The following is a 12829-nucleotide window of genomic DNA, read 5'->3' as shown; positions in this document are numbered from 1 at the left end:
CAGTCCTGAACAATAAAAGATCTTTGGGAAGTATTACCATCCCGACCACAAACTGTACTACAGAGCAATAGTGATTAAAAAAAATCCTGCATGGTATTGGTATAGAAAGACAAGCTGATCAATGGAACTGAATTGAAGACCCTGAGATAAACCTACATACCCATGAATGCTTGATTTTTGAATCAAGAAGCCAAAATCATACAATGGAAAAAAGGAAGCACCTTCAACAAATGGTGCTGTTCTAACTGGATGCCTGCATGTAGAGAATGGAAATAAATACATATCTATCACCCTGCACAAAACTCAAACCCAAGTGGAGCAAAGACCTCAACATAAAACCAGATACACTAAATCAAATAGAACAGAATGTGGGCAATACTTGAACACATTGATACCGGAGAAAACTTCCTGAACAGAACACCCATGGTTCAGGGATCTCATGAAACTGAAAATCTTCTGTGAGGCAAAGGGATACTGTCATTAGGACAAAATGGCAACCTACAGATTGGGAGCTTAGCACAGCTGTCTTCTGAGAGGTTCACCCAGTAGCTGATTCAGACTGATGCAGAGACCCACAGTCAAATATTGCTTGGGGATTCTTATGGAAAACTTGGGTGATAGATTTAGGGCCCTGAGGAGGATAGGAACTCTACAAGAAGGCCAACAGCCAACTAACCTGGATCCTTGAGGCCTCTCAGAGGCTGAACTACCAAACAAAGAGCATACAAGGGCTGGACTTGGGCCCCCCCAGCACATATGTAGCAGATGTGCATCTGGGTCTTTATGTGGGTCACAAACAACTGGAGTTTGGGTTATCCCTAAATCTCTTGCCTATCTATGGAAGCCATTCCCCTAATTCAGCTATCTTGTCTGGCCTCAGTGGGAGAAGAAGCCCTGCGAGATTTGATGTGTCAGGGTTGGAGGATACCTGGGGAGTGGGGGTTTCTGGTTCCACTCTCTCAGAGGAGAAGGGGTATAGGGATGGAGGTAGGTGCTGTGGGAGGAGGGAATCGGGAGGAGGGACAGCGATCTGGATGTAATGTGAAGAAAGAAAGAAAGAAGGAAAGAAAGAAAGGAAGAAAGGAAGGAAGGAAGGAAAGAGAGTAGATAGATAGATAGATAGATAGATAGATCGTCCCGAGTAAGGTAACCCAGACCCAGAAAGACAAACATAGTAGGTGCTCACTTAAGTGGATATTAGCTACCACCCACAGACCTAAAGAAGCTGAGTAACAAAGGTGGTGTACAGGGACATGTGTGACTCTCACTGAGAAGGGGAAATAAAATAGACATCATGGATGAAAGGGTACTTTGTGGGGGAGGGGAGGGATGGGAACAGGGGGATCAGGTGGGATGGGGATGGAGGAAGAGAATGCTTGAAGAGACAGCTGGAATTGGAGGGGGTGCGTTTCTAAAATGAGCTAGAAACCTTGGACAATGGAAACTCTTAGAAATGTATGAGAGTGACCCTTGATACAACTCTTAGCAATGGGGAACATAGAGCCTGAACTGGCCATCTGTAACCAAGCAAGAGTTCCAATGGAAGGACTGGGACACTAACCCAGCCATAAAAACTTTGACTTACACTTTGCTCTGTCTGTAGGATGTGAAGGGGTAAAGAAATTGAGGGACTGGACAACCAATGACTGGTCCAGCTTGAGACTCATCCCATGGGAGGAAGCCCACCCCTGACACTGTTAGTGATATTCTACTATACTTGCAGACAAGAACACAGCACAACTGCCATCAGACAGGCTTCACCCAGCAATGGAATGGAAAGGGATGCAAAGACCCATGGTCAGACATTAGGCGGAGCTCGAGGAATCCTGCAGAAGAGGAGGGAGGGAGGATTGTAGGAGCCAGAAGGGTCAAGGATACCACAAGAAAACATGCAGAATCAACTAACCTGGGCCCATAGGGGCTCACAGAGACTGAACTGACAACCCAAGAGCATGCATGGGATAGACCTGGGCCCTCTGTGCATGTGTAACAGTTGTATAGCTTGGTCTTCACGTGGGACTCCTCTAACAGCAGGAACGGGGGACTTCTCTGACTTGGTTGCCTGCCTTTGAAACCCTTTCCCACTCCTGGGCTGCCTCATCTGGTCTCAATAGGAGAAGATGATCCTTGTCTTGCTTCAAGATGATGTGCCAAGGCTGGTTAATAGCTACACAAGGCTGCTCTTTTTCTAAAAAGAAAGGGAGGAGGGGTGGATTGAGGGGAAGGGAAAGGGGGAGGGGGAGGATTGGGAGCAGAGCGGGGAGGAGAAACTGCAGTTGGGATGTAAAGTAAATAATTAATTTGAAAAACAGAATTATATTGATTCTCAGACAAATGCAAATTAAAATCTCAGTGAACCACAATCTCTCTCTCTCTCTCTCTCTCTCTCTCTCTCTCTCTCTCTCTCTCTCTCTCTCTCTCACACACACACACACACACACACACACACCCCAGAATGGCTAAATTTATAAAATGACTCTTATCATGTGTGGTTGATAAAGAGCAGGTTGTAAAGTGTTCGTGCATTTGACAGCATCTTAGAAAGCTAAGCATAGACTAGACACAGCCCGTGAATCCCTGATGTCCTGCTCCTTCACCTTGCTCATGATTAAAGCTAGATTCTTTGAAGAGTATGAAGCACAGTTAGTATTTCAACCCAGAGAGACGGGTGTAAAAACAACAAAATGTGACAATAACTACAAGGTGTGTAGTCTTAGTGAGGCAGTCAATAAATACAAATTTAAGATAATGTATTAGCTAAAAAGCCCTTTTGAAAATGTGAAATGGGTCGGAAAGTATATGTCATGAGTAAAGTAGAAGAAAATCAAGCAGGGCTTACCAACAGGGAAAGGAGTGAGCAGGATTGGAGGCGAAGGTGTGATTTGATGAGAGTGGTCAAGAAAGGCCTTGCTGAGGAAACTCGTGCCAAAGGTCCAGCGTCTCATAGTAGCTTCTGATTGGCTCAGAGCCACAACAAAGAGGGGCGGGACATGCACGTTCAGCTCCAGACTGTGGTGGCTGTGCATCGTTAACCTTGCTGATTGGCTGTACCGTGGGAGCCCAGTTATTCGTTGGCTGCTGAGTAAGATGCTTATACTTCACCAGGTCACTGACAGACAGGCAGACAGATAGACAGACACACACGCCCATGTGCCCCCCGCCCTCAGTGCAGAGCCTGTCATGGGCCTTCTTGTGGCTAGAGCCTGGCAGACAGATGGGCTGCCTGGGCCTGTGGGAGGGTCTAGGAATTCTTGTGCATGGACATTGTTTGTCCCTGATGAGTTTCTTGGGACATGGAGTTTCTCCCTTAGTCAAACAGTCCTCAGCTAGTGGCATCCTTGGACCTCTCACGAGGCAGCCACAGAGCGGTTAGGCCGCTCAGTAACCTCAGCACCGAGGTACCGCGAGCTTCTTGGTTCATCCAAAGCCAATTCTGGATCGGCAGAGAGTGACTGCACACTGGTCGGTTCGCCGAGTGCCTCTTTCTATGCTAGCCAGCCTGTCAGTCTTCAGTACTTGGCCAGCTGTTTATCTTGCTCCCCTCAGTTACCCGGCCAACCTGTCATCCCTCTGTCACTTATTTGTCCTGTCTCTGTCGCACTCTTCTTCATCCTGTCACCCCTCAGTCACTTTCAGTGTGTCACCAAGTTAACCTGAAAAGAAGCTAGTGGATCACCATTCTACTAATAGAACAAGCCAGAAGCCTGTGAGTTAATGATCAATTTAGTGCCCATGTGAGCTAGATGTGTAAATCAGTAATCCAATAATCCATATCTGTCATACCTGCCAGGTTAATACATTAATTTGGCTCCCACCAGTCTCTTGGTAAATTAATTCTAATTACACGCTAATTATCTTAGCTCTTGGGAGGTGGAGGCAGGAGAATCAGGATTTCAAGGTCATCCTCAGCTATATAGAAAGACCAGCCTGGGCTACATCAGACTCCATGTAAAACCAAACAAAGAGAAAAAAAAATCTAACAGTTGGAGAGCACTTGGCTAGCAAGAGGGTTAAGGAGAGAGGCAGATAGAAGTGTGCCAAGGGACAATAATTTCGTGGAGCCCTGAGAACAAGACATGAAGTAAAACGAGGAGAAGTGATGAGCAAAGGAACGCCAGGAAGGGATCCATGAGGAGCCATCCCAGATGTACTCCTTCAAGTCTGGCAGAGAAGAGCAGGAAGAAGTCAGAATTATAAAGCTAGATGGATCCCTACTTCTCCAGCAACAAATCCCACTCATGTGATGTGAATCTAAAAACAAAAGTGGAGATGAGGTGATATTTGACCAGGGTGATGTGGTGATTTGCCGGCAAAGCTTGGGCCAGGATGCAGATTGGGTTTATTCCAATATCCAGAGAGGCTGTTTTTTTAATGGTTCAATTCCTTTACTCTGTCTTCAAGTCTTTTTTTAAAAAAGATTTATTTATTATATATAAACACACCTGAAAACGGCATCGGATCTCATGACAGATGGTTGTGAGCCACCATGTGGTTGCTGGGATTTGAACTCAGGACCTCCGGAAGAGCGGTCAGTGCTCTTAACCACTGAGCCATCTCCCCAGCCCCCTCCAGAGAGGTTTTTTTAAGTTGGAAAAAAAAAAGAAAGAGAAAAGTCGACAGAACAAAAATGAGGCTCATGTTCAGTGTGAACGTAAGGAATGTTTGTAACCGGGAAACCTGAGCGTCCTTGTGCCATGAGGGTAGGAGCAATCATTCTTTGTAGGTTTTCCTGTAATCCTGGTACTCAGGAGCCAGACACTAGCCTGGTCTCTACAGCCAGTTATAGCGATCTTCCCGTTTCTGTCTTCCAAGTGATGTGATTACAGGTGTGAGCTATGAGCTTCTGATTGATGTATTCAGACTCATTTCTGGACAGTGCAAGGAACACCAAAAAGTCTAAATTCTACCCGCCCCTCTGAATCTGTCCCCTACCCCTCACATTTCAACTCAAGTACACCATTCTTTCTCAACAACAGAGGCCTCTTCCATGGTCACCTGACCCACAGTCATTCCCAACCTGGCCATTTCTTAAATAGCCCCAGTGGAAGAAGTCCAAAGAAACACACGTCTTGACCCCATCTCTGCGTGGTGAACCATCTTTCCATGCATCCCTACTAGCTTTTGAGAGCTTGAAACACCCCAATACGCAGTATCGGGGCTGCACAGAGGGTCTTAGTGGATGTTCCCTATCCCTAGATACACCTGAGCATCTTGTCCCACGTACTTGCTTCTCCGGGTCATCCGATGCTTGGGATGACCAAGAGGGTCTCAAGTACCCGCTTGTCAAGGATGTTTCTGCTCACCCACCTCCTCATCTTCTCTCACCACCTCATTCCCCACAGGGAATAGCACTGTGTGCCTGGGAATTCTTGCTGTTGCATATGGACCTGCCACATTCACACCTCGGTGAGTCGGACAAACAGCACTTCTAGAGCTGTCTGGGGTAGCTGCAGATGGGACTGTGAAGAAAGAGGAGAGAAGAGTGTATGGGGCAGAGTAATTCTGGATTAGACATCATCTCTGTGTCTAGAATCCCCCAGGAAGGTGCTGAGAGCATAGTTCAGCAGGAGAGCCCCTGCCTAGAATCTCCCAGTGAGGAGCTGGGTCATGGCTCAGTGGTAGAGCCTCTGCCTAGAATCTCCCAGTGAGGAGTTGGGTCATGGCTCAGTGGTAGAGCCTCTGCCTAGAATCCACCAGTGAGGAGCTGGGTCATGGCTCAGTGGTAGAGCCTCTGCCTAGAATCTCCCAGTGAGGGACTGGGTCATGGCTCAGTGGTAGAGCCTCTGCCTAGAATCTCCCAGTGAGGAGTTGGGTCATGGCTCAGTGGCAGAGCCCCTGCCTAGAATCTCCCAGTGAGGAGTTGGGTCATGGCTCAGTGGCAGAGCCCCTGCTTAGAATCTCCCAGTGAGGAGCTGGGTCATGGCTCAGTGGTAGAGCCTCTGCCTAGAATCTCCCAGTGAGGGGCTGAGAGTGTGGCTCAGTGGTAAAGCATTATTCAGCATGTAGGAGGCTTTGAGTTTCACCCCCAGTGTGGGCAACATAAAAAAGAAGGCTGAGTCCTGAAGGAAGATGAAAAAGGAAAGTCAGGTCTCATTCCTGACCCCTGACCCCTGATCCTGACCCTCCCTCTCCACAGAACCTGCCAGACTGCTTAACTCCTTCTGCTCTGTGGAGAAGACATTGCAGTGCAGCTGTTCCTTCCATGGGATCCCCACTCCCTCTGTGCAGTGGTGGGTGGATGGTACTCCTGTGGATGTGAACAGTGGACATGGTCACCTCCAGGTGACCTCTACCACACTTGGTCCCTGGGACAACAGCACCCTCAGCCTGGCCAAGGACCCAGAAATGGGCACAGTTCTTCTCTGTGAGGGAAAGAACCAACATGGAATCGATGGTTTGAGCATCCTACTGATGTCGAGTGAGTGTGGGGACCTGGAGACTGGGAGAGGGCAGTGAACAGGGAAGGACTGGCACTGAGGCAGGGAGAGGAGTCACAGCTTGGAATCCAATTCTGAGGTCTTAACGGCTTCCTGGGGGAGTACAAGATGGCTCAACAGGGAAAGGGTGCTTGCTGCCAAGGCTGACAGCCTGAGTTCAATCCCCAGGTGCCACAGGGTGGGAGGAGAGAACAGACTACTGCACCTCTGACCTCCACATGCACACTGTGGTGCGTGTGATGCCTCTCCACCCCCCCCAAATAAATATAATTTAGAGATATGTTTTTACTTATATAAAGAAAGCCTTACCAAAATGCCTTCTATTTTCAGGAAGGGGCCCTTTGGCTCCCCAGATTTTTCTTGAAGCTCTGTTACAAGGTGTTGTCTACGCGACCTTGGCAGTCACACTATTTTTTCTCTGCCTCCTCCCCTTCATGTGAGTATGCCTTAGCTCGTTTTATGTTACTGCAACAAAACAGCTGAGATGAGCTCATTTATGAAGCACAAAGGTTTACTTATGTCAGGGCTCCAGAGGCTGAGGAAGTGCAAGAGCACAGTGCTAGCATCTAGATCCAGCAAGGGTTTCTTGCTTTATCACCAGGTGAGCTGCAGAGCAAGCACCCTGTCTCATAAAGTTACTAACGGCATCATAAGCAACCCCTCTAATCCTATCTGGCAGCAAGAAGGGTAGTAATTGGGACTGGCTGGCTGTCTATCAGGAGGAGAGGAGGAGAGGCGCGCAGTGGTACAGCATGAAGAGGAGGTGTGTTCAAAGGCAAATGCAGGCTGAGAATATTGCTCAGGTGGTAGAGTGCTTGCCTGGCATACACGGAGCCATGGGTTCGATCCCCAGCACTGTATAACCTGAGTGTGATGTTGTGTGCCCATATTCCCAGCATCAGGAGGTGGAGACAGGAAGACGAGAAGTGTAAGGGCATTTTTAATGTAGTGAGTTCAAGACTGGCTTGGAAGGATACATGTCTCAATAATCAATCAATCAATCAATCAATCAATCAATCAGTCAGTCAAATGACAAGCAAGTGCAGAGATGGCTCTGTAGTTAAGAGATGAACTTGCAGAGAAGTTGGGTGGCTTTTCCTCGATAAAAACAACAAGCTGGCGGTACTGTTGAGACTCCAGACTTGGATGCTGATCAAAACCAGAGCCCACATGGGGAGGCAGAGAGGAACTGAGCAGAAACACATTTCCTCAGAATGAAACTTCTCAAGATGAAGCAGGCAAAGAAGTGTGTGCAGATGAGGGCACAGCAGGGCTCTACGGCTGGAACAGACCAGGCATCCCATGTGAAGCCCCCAAAGCCCAGGAAATCCAGAAGTGAGCCACCCTCTGAGGATCAGCTCTTGGTGAGTGCCCCTTCCCCCCAAAAAGGAATCCGGTCAAGCGGAACAGTGTTAGTGGGAGAAGACTTGCATGCTGCTTTGGAGAGATGCTGCCCAGCCTGAGCCTGTATAAGGCATGATGAGCTTGCAGGTTATTGTACAGATACTGAAGTTGAGGCTCCAAGAGCCTCATGGGATAAATTAAGATACATAGTTTATAGGGTAATTAGAATTATCAAAACTCAGTCTCTATACACCACACACACACATGCAGCATATACACATAAACATAGACTCACTAAACATACCACACACATACACTCTATAAACATATCATACATATAAACACATAGACATACAGACACATCATAAATACCACATACGTGTGTATATGCACAATATACATACATGCCACATACACCACACATACACATCCATATATACCTACATACTGACCATATGCATACAACACACACATATGCAGACACATACTTACATACATGCATACATACACACACATACACACATATACATACTCCATACATATATATACACACATACATATGCACACAACACACATAAATATAATACACACATACACCAGTCACAGACACACTCCATATATAGACATACATACATATATACACACATACATACATACCATATGTATACACACACACACACACACACACACACACACACACACACACACTGAATCCCCACAGGGGAGTGAATTAATTCCACCCACACACTCTCTAGCAGTTAGTAGCATCAGAGTGGAAACCGCAGGTTTGGCCTCTGGCGTTCAGCAGCCAGCAGCCACCTACAGATTCAGGCCCAAGTCAGTGCCAAGTGCTTGGAGACTAGTTAATCCTTAAGTCTCAGCTCTGTGACCAAATACCTGACAGGAACAACTTAAAGGATTTATTTTGGCTCATGGTCAAGGGATACAGTCTGTGATGATCAGTGTTAGCTGTCAGCTGGACAGAATATAGAAATACTCAGGAGACATGCCTGTGGAGCCTGTCTTGATTTCACTGATTGAGGTAGGAAGGCCTGTCCACCGTGGGTGGCATCATTCCCTGTCTGGGATCCTGAACCGTATAAGTGGAGAAACAGAGCTGAACACTAGCTAGCCCGCATAAGTTCATTTCTGTGTTTTCTGACTGTGGTGGGGATGTGATGAGCTGCTTCAAGTTCCTGCTGCCTTGAGTTCCCCATTATGAAGGACTATACCTTGAGCTATGAGCCAAAACAAACCTTTCTGGTTGGAGACATGGCTTGGTGGTTAAGAGCACTTCCTGTTCTTTCCAGAGGACCTGAGTTCTGTTCCAAGCATATACATCAGACAGCTCACAACTGACTGTAACTTAGTTCTAGAGGATCCCATGCCCTCTCTGGCCTCTGTGGGCATGTGCACATATGCTCATATAGTCACACAAACACACATAAATAAAAACACGTTAACTGCCCCCCTCCAGGAGCAGAGAGCTCAGGCAGGAAGCAAGCCCAGCCTCTAACTCCCAAAGGTCCACCCTCACTGATCCACCTGTTACAGCCATTCATCCGTCCCCAAGTGTTCTACAACTTCCCAAAGCAGTACCTCCAGCTGGAGAACAAATGTTCAACACACGAGAGTCTGGGTCTAATTTCTCAACCAAACCAAATGCCAGGTTGCCCCTTCCTTCGCCCTGAACCCTACAGCCCCAGGATGTCTTGGATGGACTAGTGCTTGCCTCATTCTTATTTGGGGTCTGTGAGTCTGCAGGGCCGTTGGCACCCTGCTGTTATTAGTTACCTTCTGTTGTTCTGATAAAACATCAAAACCAAGGAAGAGTTTGTTGGGCTTGTGGTTCCAGAGGGTTTAGGAGTCCACCGTGCTGGTGGTAGCAGGCAAGAGAAGGGATCTTGCATGCTCAAATTAAGTAAGAAGCCAGGTGTAGAGAGTAAGTGGGCCAGGCGAGACTATAAACACTCAAAGCCCATCCCCAGTGACATGCTTCCTCTAGGAAGGCTGGGCTCCACCTTACGCAGGCTCTGTGGCCTCCCTTAAACAATGCCACTAACTGGGGGAATAAGTGATTGGATACAGGAGTCCATGAAGGAAATTTCTCATTCCAACCACCTCACCAGATCCCTCCCAACGCCCTGTGCACAGAGCTAGTGTCTCTTTGCGGATAAACCATATGCTGTGCTTTAAACATGAAACACACACACACACACACACACACACACACACACACACACACACACACACAGGCTTGTGTAATTCAAACACTTGTTTCTCAGCTGGTTGTGCTGTTATGGGAGACTATGGAACCTTTAGGAGGTGGAGTCTGGCTGAAGGAAATGAGGGTGTGTGGTGGTGTGACTTAAGCTTCTATATCCTGGTCCCGGTTTCTGTCTGTTCTCTGCCTCCTGACTGGAGACTCAGTGTGACTAGCTGCCTCATACACTTCTTTCCATTACCACCCCACCTCAGTGGGCTGTATGTTTTCTTAAACTGTGAACCAGAATAAACCTTCCCTCCCTATGCTCCAGGTATTTATTTGGTCAGCAATAAGAAAGGGGACCAATGCACAGGCATCTCTCTCTCTCTCTCTCTCTCTCTCTCTCTCTCTCTCTCTCTCTCTCTCTCTCTGTGTGTGTGTGTGTGTGTGTCTGTCTGTCTGTCTGTCTGTCTGTCTCTTTTCTAAAACACATTAAAAAAATCACCCATTCTAAATTAAGCACATTTTAAAGAAACACAGTAAGCACCAAGTCACTCACATAGACTGATACAGTGACCATACAGAAAGTACTCTTTAGGTCAGAAAGACCCAGTATCTCAGAATGACAGGCATCTCTCTTATCCCACCGGTATTTCCTGCAGCGTCTCCTAATCTGCAGGCTGCGCTGTGTGAGGTCCCAGGAATGGGTCAGACTCAGCCCTTGCCCTCAGAGACCAAATTATCAAGCTGGCAGGGAAAGGTGCCCTCACAGACAGAGAACCAAGCCAGAGGGTGAGGTGATCCAGAGCATAGTGAAAAACTTGCCTGAGGATATCATATACAATGTCTCAGGAATCTGAGGGACGTTCTGGGAGTCCCTAGTTGCACCAGGGAGCAGTCAGAGGGGAAAGAGAGGGTGAGTGGGCTCCAGCCAAGGTATTGTGAGGAAAGTTAAGCCAACATTTGATCCATGTTTAACTTCAGGTGTGGCTCCTTCCCCTGGAAATCAGTTACATCATCTCTCTCTGCCCTGCTCCTTTCTCACCTTTCAGGAAAAGGAAGATAATCTAAAGCTGAGGAAGACCATGGAGACTGCATCCTATACAAAGTTCCCATTACCCTGGGAATTACAAAATCCCATGGAGACCCCAGAAGCCCCAGGTCCATAATAAACTTGAAGTCTTGAGAATTTGAGCTCAGTAAGCCCTCTCAGCCTCGATTCATCCCGTACACGCCAAGGCATGGAGACTACTCTTGGCCCTGGTCTCAGGACTTTTGACAGTCACCTAGTTGATTTGTTACTTGGATGAGCCAAAGGATACGGGTCTCACTGTGGGGCAGAGTTAGAGGGGAGTTTATGTGTATATGCTGCATGTGTGGATTACATGGTATTGTGAAACAAGGGATTTCATCCCTTTCTTCATGACCAGTTCCACAATCTGACCCGAAGACACAAAGACTAAGACAGAGGATACACACACATACATACAGAAACACACACACACACACACACACACACACACACACACACACACACAATTATATTTTTATTCCAATTCTGACGTTAGTGCTTAGCAGGTGGCCCCTTTGCACAAGATCTCCCATCCCATCTCTCTGCCTTAAATTTCTGTTGGCTCACACAAAGTATACTCGAGTGGAGACTAGGCTATGAAAAGTGGTATCCAGAGACACAGGTGGAAAAAAATATGCCATGATGAATTTGAATTCAAAGTTAAAACGTTGGAAGGTTATGTCATGGGACCACATCCTCACCCTCAGAATTTCGATTCCTCGGAAGCAGGAATGTGCCTGTCAGTCACAGGAACTTCCTTGTTCCATCAGTACTGGGAATGGCGCCTAAAATATAAAATGCACACAGAACTGTCCGTGAAGTACTTGAATAAATGAATGGATTCCTCATGAACTGTTGCAAGGTTTGAAGCAAACCAGTGGGATAGGCAGATGGACTATAGAGAGAGATTGTTCTCTGCGTGAGAGATATGATGTGTGTGGTATCTTTGGAAGGGGCAGAGGTAAGACAGAGGCAGAGAGCCTACTTAGGTGAAAACTGTAATGTCTCTTGTTGCTTTTATGGCTTTCCTGGGGAGATGTAAAGTGTTGTATTTTATAAAAAGAAAGAGAAACCAAAGATATGTCTGGCGGAGGTGTGGTAAGGTGTAGGGGAAGGGGGTGCCTCTGTGGGCCCGTGTTGAGGCATCCCTTCCCCCTGAGGGACCAGCCACCGGATGGTATAGTATAGAATAGAGTTTATTCAGGACATGGGGAGGGGAGTTGAAGGAGTAGAGACAGAGAAAGGAAGAAAGAGAGAGAGAGAGAGAGAGAGAGAGAGAGAGAGAGAGAGAGAGAGGAGTAGAGGAGTAGAGGCTGGCCATGAGCACATGGAGGGGGGGTGGGAATGGGGAGAGAGAAAGTAAGGAGCAGGAGCAAGAGGAGAAGAAGCGGGCAGGAGGAGAGGAGGGGGACAAGCAGCCTCTTTTACAGTGAGTCAGGCACACCTGGCTGTTGCCAGGTAACTGTGGGGCAGAGATTAGACTAAATGCCAACACACAAAGAAATTTGTATTCATTCCAAAGGAAACCAAAGAAAAAGATTCCGATGTGTCCAACCTGTCCAAATAAATGTTAGATTCGCTGACGGGAACATGGGCGCCGTGTGCGCAGTGAGTGGTACTGTGGAAAGTTATGTTGTAGTTTGTCTGTTGCTGTGATAGAACACTGGCTGGGAGCAGCTTGGAGGAGGAAGGCTCTATTAGGCTCAACATCCAAATGACAGTCCATCACTGCGTCAAGGCAGGAACTTACAGTGAAACTATGGAGGAACA

General features: G+C 47.3%; 1 protein-coding gene across 3 annotated transcripts; it reads left to right on the top strand.

The window, feature by feature from the left end:
• The first annotated feature begins 2670 nt into the window (after positions 1–2670).
• Positions 2671–11186, top strand: Siglecl1 (SIGLEC family like 1). Of its 3 annotated transcripts, none has more exons than XM_063274777.1 (6): positions 2671–3082; positions 5343–5406; positions 6137–6418; positions 6768–6873; positions 7651–7801; positions 11040–11186. In XM_063274777.1, exons 2-6 carry the CDS (start codon positions 5382–5384, stop codon positions 11154–11156), a joined length of 681 nt encoding a protein of 226 aa, XP_063130847.1. In that variant the 5' UTR covers positions 2671–3082; positions 5343–5381; the 3' UTR covers positions 11157–11186. The 3 variants fall into 3 exon arrangements, with proteins under 3 accessions (XP_063130847.1, XP_063130851.1, NP_001408401.1); XM_063274781.1 differs by lacking the exon at positions 2671–3082 and adding an exon at positions 3205–3462; NM_001421472.1 differs by lacking the exon at positions 2671–3082 and adding an exon at positions 3416–3706 and having other exon boundaries at positions 11040–11181.
• The last annotated feature ends 1643 nt before the right edge of the window (positions 11187–12829 follow it).

This window comes from Rattus norvegicus, chromosome 1 (genome assembly GCF_036323735.1).
Source record: "Rattus norvegicus strain BN/NHsdMcwi chromosome 1, GRCr8, whole genome shotgun sequence".
NCBI lineage: Eukaryota > Metazoa > Chordata > Mammalia > Rodentia > Muridae > Rattus > Rattus norvegicus.
This window is presented reverse-complemented; position numbering and strand designations above follow the sequence as displayed.

Excerpts from the sequence above, each read along its gene's own strand:
- Siglecl1 (XM_063274777.1), top strand. The coding sequence starts at position 5,382 with ATGGACCTGCCACATTCACACCTCG. Across the intron at positions 5,407-6,136 it reads CCTGCCACATTCACACCTCG|AACCTGCCAGACTGCTTAAC; the intron begins GTGAGTCGGACA and ends CCCTCTCCACAG. Across the intron at positions 6,874-7,650 it reads CTCTGCCTCCTCCCCTTCAT|AATGAAACTTCTCAAGATGA; the intron begins GTGAGTATGCCT and ends ACATTTCCTCAG.